The sequence below is a fragment of the Saccoglossus kowalevskii genome, chromosome 4 (assembly GCF_978046115.1).
Source record: "Saccoglossus kowalevskii chromosome 4, keSacKowa6.1, whole genome shotgun sequence".
In the NCBI taxonomy this organism is placed as follows: Eukaryota; Metazoa; Hemichordata; class Enteropneusta; family Harrimaniidae; genus Saccoglossus; species Saccoglossus kowalevskii.
The window spans coordinates 42,662,989-42,684,603 of NC_140644.1; the positions used below are offsets into that span (position 1 = coordinate 42,662,989).

The 21,615-nt window shown below is 32.9% G+C and overlaps 2 protein-coding genes across 3 annotated transcripts in view; both read left to right on the forward strand.

The window, feature by feature from the left end:
* The window catches only part of LOC102804066 (transmembrane protein 144-like), a 39,104-nt gene extending 30,502 nt beyond the window's left edge, over positions 1-8,602 (forward strand). The window contains exons 6-10 of one of the 2 annotated variants that reach the window (XM_085498145.1): positions 1,335-1,476; positions 5,212-5,300; positions 6,559-6,656; positions 7,521-7,738; positions 8,415-8,602. In XM_085498145.1, coding sequence (XP_085354271.1) covers positions 1,335-1,476; positions 5,212-5,300; positions 6,559-6,656; positions 7,521-7,738; positions 8,415-8,561 — 694 coding nt within the window. In that variant the 3' untranslated portion in view covers positions 8,562-8,602. Of the gene's footprint in view, positions 1-1,156; positions 1,290-1,334; positions 1,477-5,211; positions 5,301-6,558; positions 6,657-7,520; positions 7,739-8,414 lie in introns of both variants that reach the window. The other variant, XM_085498146.1, reaches the window with a different exon arrangement.
* A 2,389-nt stretch (positions 8,603-10,991) lies between these two features.
* LOC144350482 (uncharacterized) lies at positions 10,992-21,539 on the forward strand. Its single transcript, XM_078008670.2, has 8 exons — positions 10,992-11,207; positions 11,953-12,082; positions 13,170-13,255; positions 14,889-14,987; positions 15,345-15,452; positions 15,590-15,688; positions 16,012-16,120; positions 20,995-21,539. Exons 5-8 carry the CDS (start codon positions 15,441-15,443, stop codon positions 21,231-21,233), a joined length of 459 nt encoding a protein of 152 aa, XP_077864796.2. The 5' UTR covers positions 10,992-11,207; positions 11,953-12,082; positions 13,170-13,255; positions 14,889-14,987; positions 15,345-15,440; the 3' UTR covers positions 21,234-21,539.
* Positions 21,540-21,615: the final 76 nt, after the last annotated feature.

The window sequence follows — 21,615 nt, forward strand, 5'->3', positions numbered from 1 at the left end:
TAGAATAAACACTGTTGCATATACATCAGCATAGAATAAACACTGTGGCATATACATCAGCATAGAATAAACACTGTGGCATATACATCAGCATAGAATAAACACTGTGGCATATACATCAGCATAGAATAAACACTGTTGCATATACATCAGCTTAGAATAAACACTGTTGCATATACATCAGCATAGAATAAACACTGTTGCATATACATCAGCATAGAATAAACACTGTTGCATATACATCAGCATAGAATAAACACTGTTGCATATACATCAGCATAGAATAAACACTGTTGCATATACATCAGCATAGAATAAACACTGTTGCATATACATCAGCATAGAATAAACACTGTTGCATATACATCATCTTAGAATAAACACTGTTGCATATACATCAGCATAGAATAAACACTGTTGCATATACATCATCTTAGAATAAACACTGTTGCATATACATCAGCATAGAATAAACACTGTTGCATATACATCAGCATAGAATAAACACTGTTGCATATACATCATCTTAGAATAAACACTGTTGCATATACATCAGCATAGAATAAACACTGTTGCATATACATCATCTTAGAATAAACACTGTTGCATATACATCAGCATAGAATAAACACTGTGGCATATACATCAGCTTAAAATAAACACTGTGGCATATACATCAGCATAGAATAAACACTGTGGCATATACATCAGCTTAGAATAAACACTGTGGCATATACATCAGCATAGAATGGAACAATTGATTATCTGGTGCTTATCTAACACATAAGTGAATCACAATAGGGAAACATGCATGTCTTTTTTGTATTGACAAGACACAGAACACGTATTTAATATTAAACTACTTGTGTGTATCCTGTGTTATGTAATGCTAAAATTATTTATGAAATGCCAATCATACCAAGTTTACATATACAAGCAGTGTGGGTTAAAATTTATGGTTTAATTGTGTATGCTACTGTAATATGCTCAGTCTTTTAGTTTAGTGAACCTTATCGCGCTTATCATATGTATAAACATATTAATTGCAAAATGGGCACTTGAAGTGAAACAGGTGTGGAATCAAGCTGCTCAGTATGGAACAGTTATATGTACATCGTATTAGGAACTTCACTGCATGAATTGCATTTCATTACAGTGTGTTTGTTTATATAATGGTACAAAGCGATGTCAGTAAACAACCCCGACATTACCAAACAATCACAGTCAGTGACCACTACTTTCATGATAGTTTCAATGAAGCTGATAATGCTCCCATTATTACATCACAAGTGAGTCCTCTTTGTCATTTTTTTCGTGTGTTAATATTTTTCTAGGGTTGTTACATTTCTCCTTGTGAAAAGTGATGTTAGCATTTCTACACAACAAGCAAACATCTATGTTTCCGATCCCTTGACAGAAAAACCAACAGAAGATTTTGAATCATTGTTACGAAATCCTAGCCTTTCATCAACACAGGTACATGTACTACTGTAAAACATGTCTTTTTCGAGAGCATGTCTTTTTCGCGAATTTAGCAAGAGAACTGATTCGCTAATTCAAGATGTCGCTAATGACTTTATTATCAATTCAAAATGGCAGCCAAACAAAGAAATCAACAATGACAAGAGAGATCCGCTAAATCAACATTTCGCTATTACGGTACATCATTTTACCACAATTCGCTAAAATTGCATGCCGCTTTTTTAACATGTTTTATAGTATATCACAAAGTTGTTGCTGAAGGTTTTTTTGTGTGGTTTTAATTATTACCAATATGATTTATGAGTTTTGATTTGATGTTTAAGGATGTAATAGAGTTTTAATAAAATTTAAGAGGTCAAGTTTAAGTTTAATTAATTACTAATTATAAAGTTAAGGTAACATGTTTGTGGTACACATATCTGTATGTCTATATACTATTTTCTTATAATAGCATGTGTTAATCACTATAATCCTATCACAAATACAAGATAGCTAAATAAGTCTTATGACCACTACTCAACTTCTTGAGAATGTACATATATAATATAATTCAGTATAGGGCAAGATTTTCTATATCAGTCACGGTTTTAGGGCTCTTAATTGCAGCTTGCTTAAGGGATTATCAACAACATATGCAATAATGTTAGAACTATGCATTGTATAGAAAAAAATCATTGAATGAAGGATATTTATACAAATATACTCCCACTAAAAGTTGAGTAGAAGGTCAAAGGATTGATTTTGATCACTTTTTCTTGCTGTAGGATTAAAGATTCACACATATCAAGATAGAAATAAAATATAGAGATTACACACTACCATAATGTGCATGCCATCTAGGAATTCAGTTAAACAAACATGTGAATAAATATAGAGATTACACACTACCATAATGTGTATGCCATCTAGGAATTCAGTTAAACACACATGTGAATAAATATAGAGATTACACACTACCATAATGTGTATGCCATCTAGGAATTCAGTTAAACACACATGTGAATAAATATAGAGATTACACACTACCATAATGTGTATGCCATCTAGGAATTCAGTTAAACATACATGTGAATAAATATAGAGATTACACACTACCATAATGTGTATGCCATCTAGGAATTCAGTTAAACACACATGTGAATAAATATAGAGATTACACACTACCATAATGTGTATGCCATCTAGGAATTCAGTTAAACATACATGTGAATAGATATATAGATTACACACTACCATAATGTGCATGCCATCTAGGAATTCAGTTAAACATACATGTGAATAAATATAGAGATTACACACTACCATAATGTGTATGCCATCTAGGAATTCAGTTAAACACACATGTGAATAAATATAGAGATTACACACTACCATAATGTGTATGTCATCTAGGAATTCAGTTAAACACACATGTGAATAAATATAGAGATTACACACTACCATAATGTGTATGCCATCTAGGAATTCAGTTAAACATACATGTGAATAAATATAGAGATTACACACTACCATAATGTGTATGCCATCTAGGAATTCAGTTAAACACACATGTGAATAAATATAGAGATTACACACTACCATAATGTGTATGCCATCTAGGAATTCAGTTAAACACACATGTGAATAAATATAGAGATTACACACTACCATAATGTGTATGCCATCTAGGAATTCAGTTAAACACACATGTGAATAAATATAGAGATTACACACTACCGTAATGTGTATGCCATCTAGGAATTCAGTTAAACACACATGTGAATAAATATAGAGATTACACACTACCGTAATGTGTATGCCATCTAGGAATTCAGTTAAACACACATGTGAATAAATATAGAGATTACACACTACCATAATGTGTATGCCATCTAGGAATTCAGTTAAACATACATGTAAATAAATATAGAGATTACACACTACCATAATGTGTATGCCATCTAGGAATTCAGTTAAACACACATGTGAATAAATATAGAGATTACACACTACCATAATGTGTATGCCATCTAGGAATTCAGTTAAACATACATGTAAATAAATATAGAGATTACACACTACCATAATGTGTATGCCATCTAGGAATTCAGTTAAACACACATGTGAATAAATATAGAGATTACACACTACCGTAATGTGTATGCCATCTAGGAATTCAGTTAAACACACATGTGAATAAATATAGAGATTACACACTACCGTAATGTGTATGCCATCTAGGAATTCAGTTAAACATACATGTGAATAAATATAGAGATTACACACTACCATAATGTGTATGCCATCTAGGAATTCAGTTAAACATACATGTAAATAGATATATAGATTACACACTACCATAATGTGTATGCCATCTAGGAATTCAGTTAAACACACATGTGAATAAATATAGAGATTACACACTACCATAATGCGTATGCCATCTAGGAATTCAGTTAAACATACATGTGAATAGATATATAGATTACACACTACCATAATGTGTATGCCATCTAGGAATTCAGTTAAACATACATGTGAATAAATATAGAGATTACACACTACCATAATGTGTACGTCATCTAGGAATTCAGTTAAACATACATGTGAATAGATATATAGATTACACACTACCATAATGTGTATGCCATCTAGGAATTCAGTTAAACATACATGTGAATAGATATATAGATTACACACTACCATAATGTGTATGTCATCTAGGAATTCAGTTAAACACACATGTGAATAAATATAGAGATTACACACTACCATAATGTGTATGCCATCTAGGAATTCAGTTAAACACACATGTGAATAAATATAGAGATTACACACTACCATAATGTGTATGCCATCTAGGAATTCAGTTAAACATACATGTGAATATATATATAGATTACACACTACCATAATGTGTATGCCATCTAGGAATTCAGTTAAACACACATGTGAATAAATATAGAGATTACACACTACCATAATGTGTATGCCATCTAGGAATTCAGTTAAACAAACATGTGAATAAATATAGAGATTACACACTACCATAATGTCTATGCCATCTAGGAATTCAATTAAACATACATGTGAATAAATATAGAGATTACACACTACCATAATGTGTATGCCATCTAGGAATTCAGTTAAACACACATGTGAATAAATATAGAGATTACACACTACCATAATGTGTATGTCATCTCGGAATTCAGTTAAACACACATGTGAATAAATATAGAGATTACACACTACCATAATGTGTATGCCATCTAGGAATTCAGTTAAACACACATGTGAATAAATATAGAGATTACACACTACCATAATGTGTATGCCATCTAGGAATTCAGTTAAACACACATGTGAATAAATATAGAGATTACACACTACCATAATGTGTATGCCATCTAGGAATTCAGTTAAACACACATGTGAATAAATATAGAGATTACACACTACCATAATGTGTATGCCATCTAGGAATTCAGTTAAACATACATGTGAATAAATAATATAATTTGACCTCTTTATTACCTCTTTATTTCAACTTTATTACATCCCCATGGGTCGTGGTACTCTGAGAGCAACCAAAATATACAATTTCTATGGAAATTAGTTTGATTTTTCAGTTAGTGTATAGCTCAGATATCAATAGATAGAAGTATAATATAATAGTTGGTTTAAGAAATTCATAATAATCATTTTTTTTGTAATGATGGTTCTGGAAAAAACAAAATTGTTTTGCAGCACCTTCAAGCATCTGCAGACACAACAACAGAAGATAACAGTGATGCATCTTGGGTGGACAATTTAACTCCATTACAGAAGAAGCTTGTGTGAGTATTTGTTACCTTATTTACTAAAAACATAATACTATATTTTAAAATACATTCTATATTTGGCATGCTTTGGAAGACTTAACTTCAAAGCTTTTTCTAATGAATTTCTCATGCAAAATATTATATATTTTATTGATTCGTTTTTTTTAGTTGGTAAGAGTCAGTTTTATTAGTAGTATAACCCATAATAGTGGGATTGAGATTGAGGTCCATTTATGAATCTATATTGGCAATTAAACTGCTTGTAAATCATGGCTTTGTCTTTTTAAATAATAATTAAAAGCAGTGTCTATTTTCGGTAGACACATGTTGTTAATTACACTGAAATTACAATTTTGTTTGCATGTGTGTTATGCATGTGTGTTATGCATGTGTGTTATGCATGTGTGTTATGCATGTGTTTTATGCATGTGTTTTATGCATGTGTGTTATGCATGTGTGTTATGCATGTGTGTTATGCATGTGTGATATGCATGTGTGTTATGCATGTGTGTTATGCATGTGTGTTATGCATGTGTGTTATGCATGCGTGTTATGCATGTGTGTTATGCATGTGTGTTATGCATGTGTTTTTGGAGTTGCCAAAATACTCCTAATATTGTTTGTCATGTATTGAACTTTTTTTATGGAGTTAGGCTTACCATCTAGATTTTTATTTAATGTAAATAATGTTTGACGCCGAAAAATATATCAAATCTTAATTTGTGTTTTTCTCAATGCAATTTTATAAGTACTATCAGTACAAACTCTTGTCTGTTTTCTAGCCAATTGGAAATGATGTCAATTTGTGTTTTTCTCAATGCAATTTTATAAGTACTATCAGTACAAACTTTTGTCTGTTTTCTAGCCAATTGGAAATGATGTCAATTTGTGTTTTTCTCAATGCAATTTTATAAGTACTATCAGTACAAACTTTTGTCTGTTTTCTAGCCAATTGGAAATGATGTCAATTTGTGTTTTCTCAATGCAATTTTATAAGTACTATCAGTACAAACTCTTCTCTGTTTTCTAGCCAATTGGAAATGATGTCAATTTGTGGTAAAACAAATAAATTATAGAAATTGTAGTTCAAATTTTAACAATATTTTTCCAAAGAGAATGTTGGCAGGAAGAAATATGTAAGCTTTTGTAGATAATGGTTCAGTATAGTCTTTCATACATTATATAAATATAATGTTATAACATCTTTTTGCATTTCTAAAACATGTTGATCTAAATATATACATTGACCACTTAAATTAACATTTTACCACAGAGGCTGCAGCTTAGCAGTGATTGCAGGATGTCTATATGGATTAAATTTTGCACCATGTCTATATGTGCAGAATAATGTAGATGGTGCAAGTACAAATGGTGAGTCATTCAACACTCGATACTAGATACCTCCTATTTAAAAAGTTTTCCAAACCAATGTTATTGGAGTCATAAGCAATCAGTTACATCACCATTCCATTTATTAGCATATTATGACACATCATAGTTCATTAAGTTTACCTTCTTGCCCACATTATTTTGCATTTTTTCCCCTTTATATTCTTCTTTCTGGAAATGAACCCTAATTATTGAGCAAACATTTTCTGTCTATTTTTGTCTCAATCTTTTGAAGGAAAGTGTAGACTATTTTGTGAATTTGTGATGAAAAGTAAGGACTGGTGGTGAAAAAGTGAACAGTCTATAATTGAGTCACAATAGAAAATGTAAAGACTAGTATTGCTAGCACAAATAAATCTGAGAAATGTATGTTTATACATATATACAAGTACCACATTGAATAAGACATTATGTGATGATTATTGTGTTTGAACACATTAACCATAGTTGAATACTGCTGATAAGGTGCATTCCAAAATGGTACAGTACCCCTAATTATAAAAATATATTGGGAACAAAAAATATTATTGAAAATTTCAGGAATTTGATAATTATGTCATCTACATTTTTATATTGTATCACAATTTCATCTTTAAAATCATTTGTATCATCATCGTTTACATACTCTCCATAGATGCCTGCATTCTATGTTTACCATTGATGCAACTATAAATACCAGTAATATTCAAATTAACCACTATACATCACAGTGAGGTTTAATACTATTTATTTCTGTGATTGTGTGAAATAAAGCAATGTTTATAATTGATAGTCATGGGATTTATGGTTTGAAAACCATTCATGTTTGAACAATTTGTGTTTCAATATTTTGTTTTTATCTCACAGGACTGGACTATGTTTTTGCCCATTTTTGTGGAATCTATATTACGGGCACAGGGTACTTTGTCATTTATTGTATTGCCAAGAAAAACAAACCAAACTTATTTCCAAGTTTAGTGTTACCAGCCATGATATCAGGGGCCATGTGGGCTGTAGCACAAACTGCTTGGTTTGTGGCTAATTTCACACTACAAGAGGCTGTCAGTTTCCCAATTATTACAACAGTAAGTTTATATATCCGATGACTACTTTGTATACTTTGAGTACTTTCCTGATTGCTATTATATATAAATACACTAACAATTCACCTCTACATAAAGTGCTATCAAATATCCATTTTGCCAGATAAATTCTTGGTGTAATTTGAGCTAGATATCACTACATTAACAGTGCAAATTTACTATATTGTTCATGTTTTTATTAACTGAGTATCTTCTATATGTTCAAAATAGAACAAACATATCTAATGTGACGTGTTCTGCATTCATCACCTCACCACTTTATTGCTGGCACATTTCAGTGTTTTGGAGTAATAGATGTTCATTACGAGCAAAAGAATGACTCTCGCATTAAACCACTTCTCTTAATAGCATTAAATCTTTTATTTTAGTGGAATTGTACACATATTGTACATATACATTGCCAGAAAATGTTTATATACATGTCTTTACGTTGCATTTTCAAAAAACATCCTTGTTAAAATAATGCATATAGGTTAAATGACTGATCAATGTACAGTATTATTGTATCAAATCCAAAGAGTTTCAGTTAAATATACATGTTCAGGGGAATTCCAGCTATAATTCTAGTGTGGAAGTGTGACAATCTAAACCCTTGTTTGAATAGGTACATAGCTCACTATCTGATATCTGATGATACTCACTTTGCATTGTTATTCAGGGTCCTGGAATTATTGCTGCCATATGGGGTGTGGTTGTTTTCAAAGAAATCCGTGGTAAACGGAACTTGATTATTTTAATGGTAGCATTTATTATCACCATATCAGGTGCTGTACTATCTGGATTATCAAAGCTTGATAACTTGTAACACATCATCAACTAAGATTAAAGACGTGATAATATATATAATGTCATGATGCAATTTGTGTTTATTATCATAACTTGTATTGTAAAGTGGAAGGATCGGGAGAAAATGCTTAAAGCGTGGGAGTCGTCACCTGCGCATGCGTCAGATGGCCATAACGTGTCATTGTTTACAAACAAGCGTCTACCCATGAGCCTTTGCGTTCTTAGCATGTGTTGTTATAATCGCTTGTGGCTCAATTCCCGCACATGCGCAGGTGACGACCCTCACGTTTGAATTTACACATAGAATCACGCTTTGCACTGTTTTCACAGAGATGATGAATCATTTGTTAGTTGCCAATGTTGCCGGCGTTTTGTAAAGTTGCATTTTGCTTCTTAGCATTATCAAATAATATTATGTTTTGGTCACTGAATTACATTATGTCGACTGCTATGTTAATAACTTTCTGTAATTCACATTATTGATGCTCAGCAATTAATTTTAAATTTCCTGTATATTATTAGTTTTCATATGAGTGATTGTCTGTCGTCATCCATAGAAAACTACAAACCTAACTGCTTTGATATTTGGTGTATATGTACCTAGGGAAGACCTTATTCATATTGATATTTTTTGTGAAAAAACTGAAAGTCTGATTGCTTTGATATTTTACATATAGGCACTACAGGTAGGCCTCTCTCAGATTTGTTCATTTCATAATTATATCTTTAATTCTCTAATTTTGATGAATATTTTTCTCATTTTTTGTAAAAATGAAATTTTTTTCGACTTCTTGTTGAAAACCGCAAATCTAATTGCTTTGATATTATACATATCTCATGTGGACCTCTCTCAGATTTGTTCATTTTGTAATGATTTCTTTAATTGAAATGTGCATTTCTAACAGCAGAGCTATCTTAGTCGAGAGGCTGCTAGTTCACATTCAAGTTTTATCGTCATCATGCAATTCAGTAATCCAGAATGTACGATACTTAATTCAACCACATCAAACAAAGGATTTTTGTAACTGACTGTTGTAATACAATTTGATATATCCAGTGACCAATGGTTCAGAATGTCAACAAACACCAATCTAAACAGAACCAATATGTGACAAATGCAACAACACTAACATATATATATATATATCTTCTATAAAATGTACACACCCAAAATTTTATATGGATTATTGTAATGAAACCTGGCCATATATATTCATTGTCTCTGAGACCTGCATACTGAGATCTACGTTGATTAGCTTGATAATCATGTCGGACATCCAACAAGGAGGAGTGTATGACTTGTATCGATCACTATAATATATGTGACCATTCCTTCCTAACTTAGTATGCTTGACAAACACACAGTGTTAAAGTTGTCTCTATTATTTATACAAGACACCTTATCATTATATACTAGTATTTGATTTGAACCCAAGAATGATAGGATACATGACATAACAACGTCAGAATTACGTCATACATTCCTAGTAAATCATTGATATCTACTTGAAATATTACTTATCTAATTAATTACTACTATGCTCTATACCATTAATATTACTATATGTTTTTTCATCTATATAACATGGTCTGATTTTGATATACACAATGTTAGACTCAATATATTTAGTTATTGAATCACCAATAATTGATATTTAGGTATCTGGATCTACCAGACATATGGTTTACTTGTGAAACTACTTGCCGCTGCTGTCACGTGTCTGTACGTGTGTCGTCTACATGTATTAACTCTTCCATGGGCACATCTTCACTCCAGTTAAAATAAATTCTGGTCCACTGTTGCCATGGCAACAAATAACAAACTGATTCTTAAATACTTTCGTGCCAAATGTCTCTACTCTAAATATCTTGGATTGAAAACCTCGGACATATCTTATTCTGTTCAGCTTGAGTCCAGGTCTAAGGTTACTATATGTTTTCATTACCGAGAATTTTGACCTCAAAGTTGGGGCAAAGAACGCTATACTCTCGGCAAATTTTCCGCCGCCGTTGTTGTTTTGAGAAATAACGATTTGCCATAATCACTCAAATAATTTGTGCTACGTATATTGTATAATGAATGACCGTATAATCTTAGATTCGACTAGCATCCGACATTGTTGCGTAAAAGAATGAGGTATGCTGCTTTACGCCGGTTTCTTGACGTTACGGCCACTCACGAACTAGGCAACTGACTAATCTATGTACCAATCAGCTGCTTATCCATGTTCTAAGACCTACTTTTATTTCGTTGCTCGAGCCGATTAGAAACCACCTGAAACTGAAACCAGTCATGAATGAGTATCATTATTGACTAATATACAAAATACGTCGGCAAGATGTATGGGGTTGCTTGGCGTGCACAAGCGGTTTGAGGAAATGTGACATAAAACGAAAGTTTCGCATCTTTTGTTTGGCGGTGTTGTAAGAAAACAACACATCTGAACTTTGACCTAGTGACTCTTCAACAATCAGGTTGGTTCCGTCCAATGACATGTATAAAGTGTGATTCCATTCTTAATTCTCCGTGTACATCAACTGAGTCCGGCTTCGATCGGAGATGAGTCTGTATGTATATATTTAGTTTAAATAATGGTATATATATTTACGAACACTGGGAAGCGGTTGTTGTTCGTCCAGTATATGGTCACCATCAAGTTAGCAGGTATATTTTAATGACTTTCTGCTGGTATTTAATGTCAATTGAATGCAAGACGCAGATACTAAAGGTGGCCAAGTGCAGTTGGCTTTCAATAACGCATGATCATGGCAAATAATGAAACACGAAACACATATATATTCGACGAACAACGTATAAGGAAGTAGACGTTATATACCTTCACTATGGTGCCAATGACACAAATAAATAATTAGCGGCGCTCTAAAAAAAAAAATATCAACTCCACTTCTCGCAATACCACGCTTTAAACCCGACAATAGCTGTGAACAACCTTTTATATTGTGTGCAGCTACATTAGCAAGAACATAACAAAATTGACCATAAAAAGTATACAAGACGCCATCTTGCTGACTCCAGTTTTGGCGTATTGTTCATTGAAACATTGCTTTCGTCACGTTACCAGTGTGCCGTTGTAAAAAATCAAGGCCATTCCACTATTACTTCTAGATATCTTATGATACATAGGCTACATACTTTTACTTTACATGGACGATATTCAATATATTCCGCTTTTGAGATCAATGAATCTACCAAATATGTGGGTTCAACTTCAACCCTGATGTTGAACAATTAAAGTAATTATAATCGACATAGTGATAATTATGGTTTATTCTTAGCATGTTATTGGACACAGTGGTTCAAAATTGTAAACATGAGGGGAACGGTAGTCACTGATCTGTATCCAAATCTTTTAAATGTATGTATAAACCCAAATCTTGTTCATTGGAAGACTGTGGATGGAAAGTACCACCAATCTACGAACACACAACAAATATCTTGGTATCTGAGTGATTGTATCTATACTGAAATAAAGGAACAGATCCTATGTGATGCGGTGGCAGTTCGATTCTGTTGTCCAGGTAATCATGGTATATGTGATTCAGTTGTTACTGTATGCTATCTGTTGGCTGGAAATACTTATATACACTCACTTTGTATTCGTCCCTCATGTGACATGCATGACACATAAATATTGATAAGCATGGCAATTAAGGTTATTATTCAACTTGAAAATAGATTTATAGTGCAAGTGTATTTCACTTACTTATACCCTTTCCTGGGCCAAAGCATTCGTACATCTTCAACTGAATGTTTAGTTGATATCAAGTGATGGACACAACACAACAAATTGTAATTTAATATTGGAATATTTTGCTAATTTACTTTAAATTTAACAGAGTTACTTAAGTACCATTATAATTGATTCTGTGGTTATCAACCACATAAACACTGATTTTTACTTTACATTACAACCAGTTTTGAAAAAAACGAAGTTGTTATACTTGTCTATACCAGACGCATCGGACTAGCACGAAAAACCTATATAGGAATTATTGTTTCCTTTCAGTCTATTTCAGTTGCCACGCAACTCAACAAGCATGTCACAACTTCACCCAAATGTGTTTGTAAGGAGACCACCATGTCGCCGTTCTGTAAATCATCCCCTCTCCAAAATCGCTGTGCCGCTACAGTTGCAATTTGTCTCGCAAATCACTACATGGATAGCCCTACTCTACAATGTAGACCTCATCTAAACCCAACCGTGTTTGAATCGAGGAATTAGTATTACTTTATAAAATTTATAAAGGAACCTATAACGAAAACACACAAGCTAACAAATTGACCAGTAAAACTACAACAAATGGGAAAAACAAAACAAAAACTAACAAACGTAAAAATAAATTTTAATCTTGAATATATGCACATTTTATACCTGTAAAAACAGGATTGTGTTTAGTTCAGGTTCTAGACAGGATTACAATATTTTTAACAATACTAGGATTCGTTGTCACTATGTATTATGAACATTCTATAGATCGAAAATAGTAGACGTTATATAAAGAATATATAATAAGATAGGAGGAATAGTTCCAAGAATATGTCCTGCTCAAACAGTTTTATATCCATACTTATTTTATATGCATACACTGTCCCATTATGTTTCAGGAGAGCATGGCGCAAAAACGTGCATGACAGAAGAGAATATTGCTGCTCATCCCATAAACGAAACAATAGAAATTTTCATACAAGAGGTTTGTGATTACCTTGCCCGTACCATCAAAGATGGAAGGGAAAGGTATACTAGTATTAAGGGAAAAATTTTGTCCGGCGTTGTCGTTGTTGTTGTCGTCGTCGTCGTTAATAATTGTTATTGTGTGCATAATAATTTTACTAGATCTATTCCAAACTTTTTCAAACTTGTTCACTTTATTCATCAGTATAAAGTCTTCCCTGAGTTTGAACAACAGATGTCTTGTATGAAAATATCATGCAAAAATTGAGAAAATCTGATAAAATATTTTGACTGTTTCAACTTGACTGATCACTGGTGATACACATCAAAGGTCACTGATCTCAGTGAAAATATGCATTGTTGTATGTGTTCAATGAAGCAAATGATTTATTTTGTAATAATATCCTTGGTAATGTATCTCAGAATCCCATACTGGGTTTCAAAACCAACTCATGGAGAGATTGCACAGTCTGATACACATTTGCAAACCTACCAATAAAATCTTTACAGAAAACAAGATGTCAGAAAATCAATATAAGCACTCCTATGAACTGGGTGCCTAACTTTGATCAAGATCTGAAGCTAATAGAAAATCTGTGTAGTTCAAAGTTATCAAATCAAAAACAATACATAAAAAATACATTAAAAGCAAATTATTCTAAGAAAATTATTCTAAAATATATGTATTCTGTATTTGACAAACAGTTCATTCGACAAATGAAAACTCACAGGAATATGTTTCAGCTATTAGAACAGAATGATAGAGTTTTTATAATACTAGTTTAAAAAACGCACTTCAGAGATTGCAGTGTTTGAAGATGTAGATTCTCAGGAGGCAACAGTACTGTTGACTTCTCCCTCCACTGGACACCAACTAACTATTTAAGTTGATTTGCATACAAAGCAGAGCTTGCAACATGATAGCTATTCATAAAGGGTGTTTTTTTTACTTTTCATATAATTCAGTCATCACACAATGAATATAATAAGGCAGTTCATATTTGTCTCAGTGAATCATTCATTTTTGACACACACCTGTACAAAATACTTGTTTTATGAATCTATTCACGTCTAAATGCAGCTCTTTTTTTTGCGATGAAGCATTTGTTTATATACTAAAATATCTAAATTACTTGGAATATAGCTGGAAATTATGTTCCTTAAAATAATTAAACAAATTAGGCACCAATGTTTTTGTAAGATATTTACATCTTTTAAGGACATTCGGTAGACTGATTCCCCACTGTTCTACCCCAAAACTTGTTTGTATTCAAAATTAATTATGACAATGCATATTTATATTGAATCAAACTATGATAAAGGGAATTATATTATATAACAAAGGGCAAGGTCACCAGAGTTCAACTATGTTTTTTAATTTGTTTGGTTATATGGTATATTAATTTGTTTGTGATCGTTCAGATATTGTATATTTAATGATACTACTATAGTACTTGTGAGCTAGTGGTCTTTACTATGGTATACACATATTATGTGGTATTAGTATTATATGGTTAAAATCAATTCATAAGTGTGACGTATGCATGTATAATGTAAAGTAATGAAGGATGTGAGCACAACAATAATATTGAGAAGTGTATTGTTTTTTCCAAGTAAATTAAATAATATTAAGTGTATTATTCTTACCCTAGAATATTGAGATTGAAGACGCTGTTTTAAAGTTGTCATATCTTAATTATCAAACTTATACTGAGAACATAACGTCATTGAACATTGTTTACGGAAACTAGGTAAGATACTATTATAATATTTTGTGTTGTGTTTTATTGTATTGTGCGGATTGAACAATATAATCTTATTGTTCGATGATTATCTCCTGGTTCACATCGAACATAACTTGTCCCAAGTAATACAAGATATGTGAATAATTTGTTTGATGTAGTTAAGTTGTCCTGATCTCAACAACCAGAACCAAACTTTTTTGTATGGGTTAACTGCGCTTTGTCTTAAAGGGTGTGCGTTGCTTGACTCGGCTACCACAATGTTTTTTAGAACAGCGGAGCTATTTCGACCATGAAATATCGATATGCGCGAATCTGGCTGATAAGGCATTTACTAATTTATTAATTCTGTTGTAATTTTTTAAGTTTAATCGTTTTGCTGTGAGTGAAGACAGTGCTACCATAGTTCTAGCAGGTCTAATCTCTGCAGATGTTTCACCAACTTTCAACTTAACTGTCCATATGGTATATGAGGTACGTACAGTAAAAACATCAGCTCGGAAATTAGTTATACCTAAATAATATTGATCTAACTAATGTTAGATCCTGATCCTGATATATTTGTGTTCAGTGTATTTGTTATGTGATGTTCACTATGCTTGTTTTAATAGGGAAGTACGACTGTATTTAATATAATTATCAAGATATCCAATCACCCCAATTGGCCGCCATACTACAACAGAACATGTGAAACACCGACACGTGAATCGGTAATGTACAAAACATTATGTGCTTATCAAGAATTGTGGATGACTGAAATGTTATGCCATGCTGCATTTTAATACAATCATATCACCCGTCGCGGAAAACACTTTACATGTAAATTATAATGCATTTCGTTGTGGCGAAACCTCTCCGGTAGATAATAATAAACGGTACGACTACAATAAAGAAACAGAATTTGTAATTGTCAATGCTGGCTGTTATTCATTCAAATAATATTTCCGTCACAGTAATGAATATATGACTCTATTATAGAAAATTACATGTATGTTTTTTGTTTTGTTTTGTTTTGTTTTACTTTTGACATTAGAATGTATATGACAATTATCCATTCATCGCAGCCGGTTCGTATGGACGAAAGGATTTCCAAAAATCAAAGAAACATAAAGACACGGTTGGAGTCGATCTTAATTCAAAATGTGAGTATACAACTTAAACTGATAGCCTTGTAAAATCTCAAGAAAGCTGGGTTTTCAGCCCTCTTATGTGATTTTAAAGTTTTTTTCATCTTTTGTTAAAGATTGTTTTGCATTTCATAACCTATATAAAAATAGCAAGTTTTCAATATGTAATACATATTGCATTTTGAAGTAAGTAATATGAGAAAAGTATGAAATATGGATGGTTCTCCCAATATACATAAAAAATGCATAACTATCATTTCTAACACAGTTTGGGTCAACCCCAATCAAATCATTATGTTAAAGTTGCAAAAGTATGTTTTTGAATTATAACCCTAAAAATACATAGATGCAGCGTTGTGGGCACTCGCAGCCCTAATGCAGTTAGTCAGACAGTCTTATCTTCACATCGTTAAGATTCTGGAGCTTTGCGAAACACAATAAAACAGTGCAAAAATGCGGAATCGTTATGTAATTTCACAAATAACATTCAAAGTCACACAATTGATGCGTGACCCGCTATGGTCTAGTATTATCGTTATAGAAAATTTTCGAAAAATAATTACGTAAGGAAAAAAAGACTAGAATTTGAATAATCCAGAGTGACAGCCACATTGAACCTTAGTGGGATTATTAATTATAGAGCTACGATATATCCTGTCTGCTTTTTCCTGATAGAACAAGTTTTATACCACCATTTCAACATAGTTTCATTGCCCATATCTCCGTAAATACGACTATGTATTTATAACCTTGCTTTTGAACTTTTGCAATCAAAGACCTCACTAAAGGTTAATCTACGGGAATCTGAGGGAATAACCGAAAATGCTCGTTATATAGGGCAATTGAAAAAAAATCAATCAGTTCATGGAACAGTTCTAGCCATTATACTATACACACGATGGATGGTCAGGGATATTCAAATTTAAATAGCTATTCGAGTTACTTTTGTTTTCTGTGAAACTTACACGTCATGTTTATGTAACATGTAAGTATTATCGGAGTATTTCCAAAATTAACATTGTGTTATATACATTTTATGATGGTTTATGAGGTAACTTATCTCAACGTCATCTTTCTCACTGAAATATCGGTATTGGGCTATATAAAATGAATTCATTCCGCGAAATCCCACAGTGAACGGAAGATTACCCATTTATGTCAGGTGTTTGATATTATGCTCATTTAGTTTAAACTTAGGGATTGGTCAGTTACTTCGGCCTAGGGGGGCGGCAGATTCCATTTTGCCAGCTGTAAATCTCAATTGACCCACCCCTATCAAATAAAAAAAGTGGGTAACCCACCCAGCATTATATTTTAAAACATGCTGACCCCCCTAAAAAAACAAAGAAACATTAACAGTTTTGGCTCTGACATGATTACAAAATGTATTATATGTGCATTGAAAATATCATGGTTTGCTATATTTTTGACATGATTTTTAGTGTTTGCATTTAATAGACCTTAGGAGGGAACTACGACTACAGAAAAGGAAGGAGGGAAATCTATGCTGCTAAAGATAGTAAATAAAAGCAAAGCTGTGGAGTACTCACTTGATAAACGCCCTTGTAAGATAGAAAAAGAGGATTTGAATCTAGGCGGTTTGAACTCTTTGAAAACTAATTTGGATTTAAAATATCTTTCATATCTTATAGACCAGGAATGCTTTACACCAGATATCACAAAGGGAACTTTGATTTTAAATTTGTGTTGGATTTTGGTATTTTACAGAACAAAATATGCATATTTAAAAGTTAAAAAAAACTATTTATTTATTTTTTCATCATTTATTTTAGTTTATATATCATCATTTTCACAAATTTTACATTTTTGATTTGCTGAACAAAAACTGTGACAGCTCTTTGTACTAATTGATGTGTTGTCTTTCTGTCTCCTGTTATAATTGGATAAATCCAGTAAATATCTTATACAATGGTGACTTCAGACTTTGAATAAAATAATCTGATATCAGCAGCACATGGACTTGGGATGTGTTTAAAACTTAACAGTACAATTGAGGTTCAAGCCGCATTGCATAATCTGTTAGTTATTTGGCAACTTCAACTCTAAAAATATTTAGCCTATAACATTTTTCATCAAACAATTTATAGGCAATATAGGTAATAGTTAGTTAGACATCACAGCTATTGCCGCCTTAATTGTGATATATAGGTAAAACAGCAGGAAACTGAATTTCTATAGACATTTAGAAAAAAGAAGCCCAATTAATCCTTCAACTTCATATTGATATATTGATGGTGATGTACTTTCCATCAAATGGAGTCAATGTCACTTGTCTTATGTAGACCTCAAACAAAAAGCATTTGTGGAGCAGAATGTGCTCACTTATTCCGAAACACCTGACATCAATTCTTGTATGCCATAAAGTCAATATATCGTTCTCTTACTAATTTGACTATGTCGTGTAATGTACTTGGCAGTTAATTGTTTTGTTGTTGAATACAGATAAATATCTGTATCCTATTATTCAACTGTTTGCGTATTGACAGGATGTATGTCTTGCTGGGATTACTATAGTGTAATTCTTACAGAAGATATTGATTGAAACTTCCAAGCATTACTTGATCTTGACTCTATTTCTATAAGGACATTAAGGACCGAGTGTCTGCAAATGTTGCGATCAAATTAGAAGTGCAATTATTTATGAAATGGGAGTGCACTGGCGGCTTAGATGTTACATTAACATCGCATTAATTATAGTACCCAGGCTTCCCTTGAGGCACTTACATGATTGATATGATTTCTGCATTACACGCTATTGCTTACTTCTTTCAATTTACCTTACGCGGATGTGCCGCCTTTTGGGGTGTTTTTTTCAGCCATCTGGTCTTAAATGGGATCCACAAAATTTAGGAATTTGGTCTAAAATGGGGTCCACAATGACTGATTGTCAAATGGAATATAGTTTTAATAGAATGCATGCATACTTGTATGGTTTAATACAAAGTATATGTATTTATTAAGATAATTTCGGTCTACTTTTAATATGCCAAGACCAAAATGGGGTCTGCTGGACAAATGGCGGGTCTAAAATGGGGTCTACCAGACAACATTTTGATCTAAGATGGGGTATACAATTTTGGTCCAATTTGGTCTAAAATGGGCACTGGGTTTTGCAGTGTGGGCTACACACCTATACCATATCAGCAGCCAAGCACCCCCCCCCCTCCGGATTGCGTCATACTAAGTTAAAATTCACTTTGCTCCCTAGAACATGTTTTTAGCTTCTTAGTGAGCAACAAGGCCCTCTAATACTTGGGTTACACATCACAACAGTCTTAGTTTGGCAATGAGAAGATTTTTCGGACTGAGCAAAAGTCTTTACCAGTATAGGCAACAAGCATACAATTAGGTTGTGGTGCTAGCGGAAGTTCCCGGGGAATTTGACGTGGTCACAGGGCAAAGGCAAAGTGACAACGCACCACCCAAACACTGTTGAAACCTCAAAAGGCAAACCTTTTGGGGCGTTGATGACCCGTTATAGGAGGTACCATGCCCCAAACCTCTGTATGAACACACTAAAAGTCTTTTTATTTTAATTCAGCATCCATTACCGTCGTCACATTGTGCATACACTCTGGAAATTTCCTAGTCTCCCTAAATCGAGAAGAAGCATATATGCATGTACCGATTCACCCTGCATGGCTACACAGTTAGTCATTACCTAGATGACTGTCCCTCTTCATTGGGAAGTAGTGCTGTTATTACAAAACAAACATGATCATGTATGGATTTCATAGTAAATTGACAAATTTGATTATTCGTGCATCAGTAGTAAAGCAAAGCAGAAAGAGTCACCACTTTAGTGGCATAAAGCATGAACCATAAAGCTAAGCCAACTGATAATAGAAGCAATGTTGCTCTGGTGCAGTGGGAAGGAAATAGAGTTGGGATATCATCACCAACCAGAGGTAAAAACCAGTGCAGCTGAATACATCATAGATAGGCTTTACTTCAACAACGTCCAGAAAACCCCCATGGTTTGACAGACATCCTGTAGGAGGGGAAACCACTGATAGATCGGTTCACCTCAGCTATGAACTTCGAAATGAACTTTGAATGATATGTGACATCTAACCAGATCCCATGCATACGCAAGTGACGCAATATCAATATTGTGGAAAAAAACTTGGATGTGTTTCTAGCATTCCCACTGATTCATGCAGTAATAGAGAACATAGCTCCTACACCAAATGTCATAATGACAGCGGTGATCCCGATTGGCCAATGGCTCCCACCCCCACCCTCCGTCACTTCTAGTAAGCAAAGCCAACATTTTTTACTTTTGTTGAAAACAGAAAACCTTATGCCCTCGGCTATACAGGCCAGGACGCATGTTTTGCGGGATACAGAAAAAAAACCCGAAGCATGTGCATACGTAAACAATATGCTAATTGATAATAGAAAGCATTTATTATAAAACGCGTATATTCGTTTTGACCTCCATTCTGTCTATTGTGGTTATTTGAAGACTGTACACGCTTTCTATCATACTAAACTGGTCACTAAATTTAACAAGTGTCTGCGCTTTTGTATACAGCCCCACAAATGGCTGTTCCCGACTCCATCGTGCTTCAAGCGAATTATGTAAAACAAAACGGAACGAAATCATGTGCAGTATGTGATATAGATATGACTTCCTGAATACATGAAGTACATAGTTGCACAAATGAAATGTACATAATAACTCCAGTAGAGATATTCATTGTATGTACTGTCATATTTGACATTTTGAGTGGCAGCAAGGCATAGTGAAAACAATATTGGCACCAAGACATGTATGGCTGGTAATGCTAAACTGAATATTGCAGTTATATTCAACAGATGTGTATTCAATATAATACTGCAATTTATCTTATATTTATTTTAAGGTGAAGCACGCGTTTACTTTCCATATGATGATTTTAATAATATACGTCAAGCAAAAGCAATGCACGTGACATTATATGATATTGAGTTGATATTTGAAGATGTAATTTCAGGACGCAAAGAAATAGTAAGACTACACAATAATCCATCAGCAATTGTCAGTTGCACTATTTACGCTGTAAGTTACATATTACATATTATATATAGGATTTTTTTTGTGGTGATTTATTTTATTCAGTAATTTAAGGTGATGATTTTTTGTTATTCAATCTTTTAATATATATTTTTTTATCGTTATTTGCTGTTGTTTTGATGTACATGTATATTTAGTATTTATCTACCTCTATTAAGCAAAGTTGTAGCACATATCTGCTAGTAAGGTCCACTAACGCCAGTTTTGAAAGCTCAACTCTTTGAGTGAATTATCACACTTATTGTTAGCAGATTAAGATGAGATTCAAGTTGTTTTTAAATTTAAATAACCTTCATTATATTTGAAAGACTTGATTTGCAATTTTGGGTATGACTTGACCAAGAATCTGTTTTTTTATCTTCTCTTCTTTTTATTATATTATATTATATTATATTATATTATATTATATTATATTATATTATATTATATT

Coding starts and splice junctions, on each gene's coding strand:
- LOC144350482 (XM_078008670.2), top strand. Junction 15,689..16,011: donor AAACACCGACACGTGAATCG/GTAATGTACAAA, acceptor TTTTGACATTAG/AATGTATATGACAATTATCC. Junction 16,121..20,994: donor AGTCGATCTTAATTCAAAAT/GTGAGTATACAA, acceptor ATTTATTTTAAG/GTGAAGCACGCGTTTACTTT.